This window comes from Raphanus sativus, chromosome 2 (genome assembly GCF_000801105.2).
Source record: "Raphanus sativus cultivar WK10039 chromosome 2, ASM80110v3, whole genome shotgun sequence".
NCBI lineage: Eukaryota > Viridiplantae > Streptophyta > Magnoliopsida > Brassicales > Brassicaceae > Raphanus > Raphanus sativus.
The window spans coordinates 37,889,639-37,892,547 of record NC_079512.1 but is presented as its reverse complement, the minus strand read 5'-3'; the positions used below and the strand labels follow the sequence as shown (position 1 = coordinate 37,892,547).

General features: G+C 41.9%; 1 protein-coding gene across 1 annotated transcript; it reads right to left on the bottom strand.

Annotated features, from left to right (window-relative positions):
- Positions 1-943: 943 nt before the first annotated feature.
- LOC108818462 (chloroplast protein FOR GROWTH AND FERTILITY 1) lies at positions 944-2,674 on the bottom strand. The gene is made up of 2 exons (XM_018591440.2): positions 2,307-2,674; positions 944-1,944 (listed from the first exon to the last, which is right to left on the bottom strand). Exons 1-2 carry the CDS (start codon positions 2,613-2,615, stop codon positions 1,138-1,140), a joined length of 1,116 nt encoding a protein of 371 aa, XP_018446942.1. The 5' UTR covers positions 2,616-2,674; the 3' UTR covers positions 944-1,137.
- Between the last annotated feature and the right edge of the window lie 235 nt (positions 2,675-2,909).

Below are 2,909 nucleotides of genomic sequence, written 5' to 3'. Positions count from 1 at the left end.
TGTATTATTGAGAAGGAGAACAACTTCAAGGAGCCTGGAGAGAGATACCGTTCCTTCACACCAGAGAGGTAGCTGCCCAATGTTTTTTTTGTGATACACACAATGCATAGACACCTTCTTTAATGTTTTATGGTTTGATTTGGGACTTCAGGCAAGAAAGATTCATCCGTAGATGGATTGAAGCACTATCAGACCCTCGCATCACACACGAAATCCGGAGCATCTGGATCTCTTACTGGTCTCAGGTATATATAATCTGGAACCCTCTTTTACCATCACTAGTCTTCTAAAGGCTCAATAGTTGGGAGAAAAAAGTTGTGAAAGTTTGACACTGATTGGGTTATGACTATGTGTGAAAACAGGCTGATAAATCGCTGGGACAGAAGCTGGCAAGCCGTCTGAACGTAAGACCAAGCATCTAAGATGAGTGAGAAGGATTCTTGATTTGGTCCTTGTGTGATTCTAATAGGCAGAGAAGAAAAGATGGAAAGAAGGGAAAACTTCAGATATGCCACAATATCATTTTCATCATGTGGATCTTATATGCTATATTGTAATGTTAAATTGTGTTTGTGACTTTAGACTGGTCTCATGTTTATCAGAATAATGCATCAAGATATACAATAAACGGTGTTACTTGATAAGAGCTTGACAAACGTAAGAACCACATTAACACACGTTCTAGAGAAAAGGGTAGAGCAAGTAGGAGACGATAAAGACAACAAAGGCCATAGAATGTTTACGTCATTTGGGTGGGTACAGAAAGTCTAGAGTTGGTGTCAAAATGTGCTGTTGAATTGGCCACATTTGAGAAACACGTTGTATCAAAGTCAATAGTCTGAAAAGGGTTGTTAATAACACATGATACTAAGAGAGAGGAAGAATAATACATTGATAATAAAAGAAAAAAAAATGGTTACACTTATATCAACTTGTTTGATAATGCAAACCAAAAAACCAAACTTGTCTTAAAAAGAAATAAAAATAATCACGACACAGTCTTTCTCCGAGTAGAGTTCAAAAGCAAGAGATTTAGTTCATACAAGCACTAGTAGTAAATTGAATAGACCAAAAAAAAACTCTCTTAACTTGTAGTAGAGTAGCTACAAATACTTGAAGAAGCTTAAACTTTTGTTCTCAGTAGAGGCTAAAACCAAAGAAAGGGCTGATGACAATCCCCAACCCAAGAGCAATAGCAACCAGAGACGAAACCCAAGTCAGCTTCTCAGTGATCCTCGGCACCTTTTCTTTCAACGCCTCACTACAAGACCCTATAAACGCCGTGTAGCTCCCCATCGCCACAACCGTCCCAACCAGAAACATCAGCAGAAACGCAGACCCTGCTATCCGAGACGGCAGAGCCAACGCAGGCAAAACAATCATCAGAGCATCAGGTTGTAGCCCGTGAACCACTCCAGTTGCAAACGTAGCAAACCCGATCTTCTTCTTTTTGGGCTGCTGCGGCGACGACAAGGCTTCTTTCTCTGTTGCCACCATGCCGCTCACGTCGGTCTCCAAGGCCACGCAAGGCTCCGGAGCTGCTTCGGAAGCTTCTTTGATTCCCATAGCACCGATGATGACGAGCGTCAGCCCCACGATTCTCGTACCCCAAGTCTGCAACACCTCGATGTGAAGCCGGTCTTTGAGCAGAAGAAACAGTAAACCGAAGATGACTTGACCAGCGTCGTGCCCGCATCCCCAGAGAGCTCCAACGGCAGCGCTCTCCATCCTCGTGCGTCCGATCGAAAGCGGAGCTAAAGCAGCGAGGTGATCAGGTCCCGAGAGAGTATGTAAGCAACCGGCGAGGAAACCAGTCCAGGCACTCGTTAGCCAGCCGGATTTAGCTGCAGTCTGGAAGCTGGCGAAAGCAGGTGGTGCAAGAAGAGGGTTAAGCAGAAGCGCAGCTACTGCAGAGATTAGTATAACTGTTCCAGTAGATAACGTCTGCAAAAGAAACCAATATATTTGTAAATGATACCGTAAGCACAATGTAACACAACACAGTGCTGCTCTGTATCAAATAGTTACAAAGTCCCAACCTTTGAACCTATTTCAAATGAAATAAACTATAAAGTCTCAACCTTTGGAGTTATAGAAGTGAAATTCAATTACAAAGACTCAACCCTTTGGACTCAACCTTTTAGAACCTGATTCCATAATTCTTGGATCCCAACAAAGACAGGAGCTTTACGAATATTCTTGGAATCTTATATCTAAAAGACCAATCTCAATTCCTAACCAACAAATCAGATCAAACCCCATAAACCCTAAAATAAGAATTAAACGTTTAAAAAAAAAGTAAATACCTTTCGATTCTCAGAAACTACTGCCCCCACGATCCGTTGGAGAGATCCAGGATTAGGTTTCGATTCACCCGAACACGGAGACCCATTCAAGGAATTGGAATTGATAGCTCTGTTAGATCCCTTATGCGTCGTGTAACCCGATTGGTTGTGGAAACTGTTGCAGGAGGTTGAGCTGACTCGGCGCGACTCGGGGCGGCGCGAGGAGAGGAAGCCGAGGCTCGATGAGCGGAGACGAGGAAGGAAAGGAGAAGCCCTCGACGGGAATTTGGGGGAAGAAGAAGACGACGGTGGTTGCAGAAGCCTCTCCATTGGCGACAAAGCTCCGAGGCTGAAGAGAGTCTCAAAAATTGAGGGAATACGTGCGCTTCTGTTAAATGGATATACGTTTTTTTCAAAAAAGTAATTATTATTTTTTTATTTCAATTAAAAATAGGAAATAAATCACGGAATCACATACTGATCTTTACATAAATAGAAAATATAGAAAATTTCGAATATTCGATAGTTTAGGAAGTAATGTTAAAAAAGCTGACTTACCTAACATATATGCTTGCGTTATTATTTTTTTACATATGCCAAAGCTAGATCTAACTTTATTATATA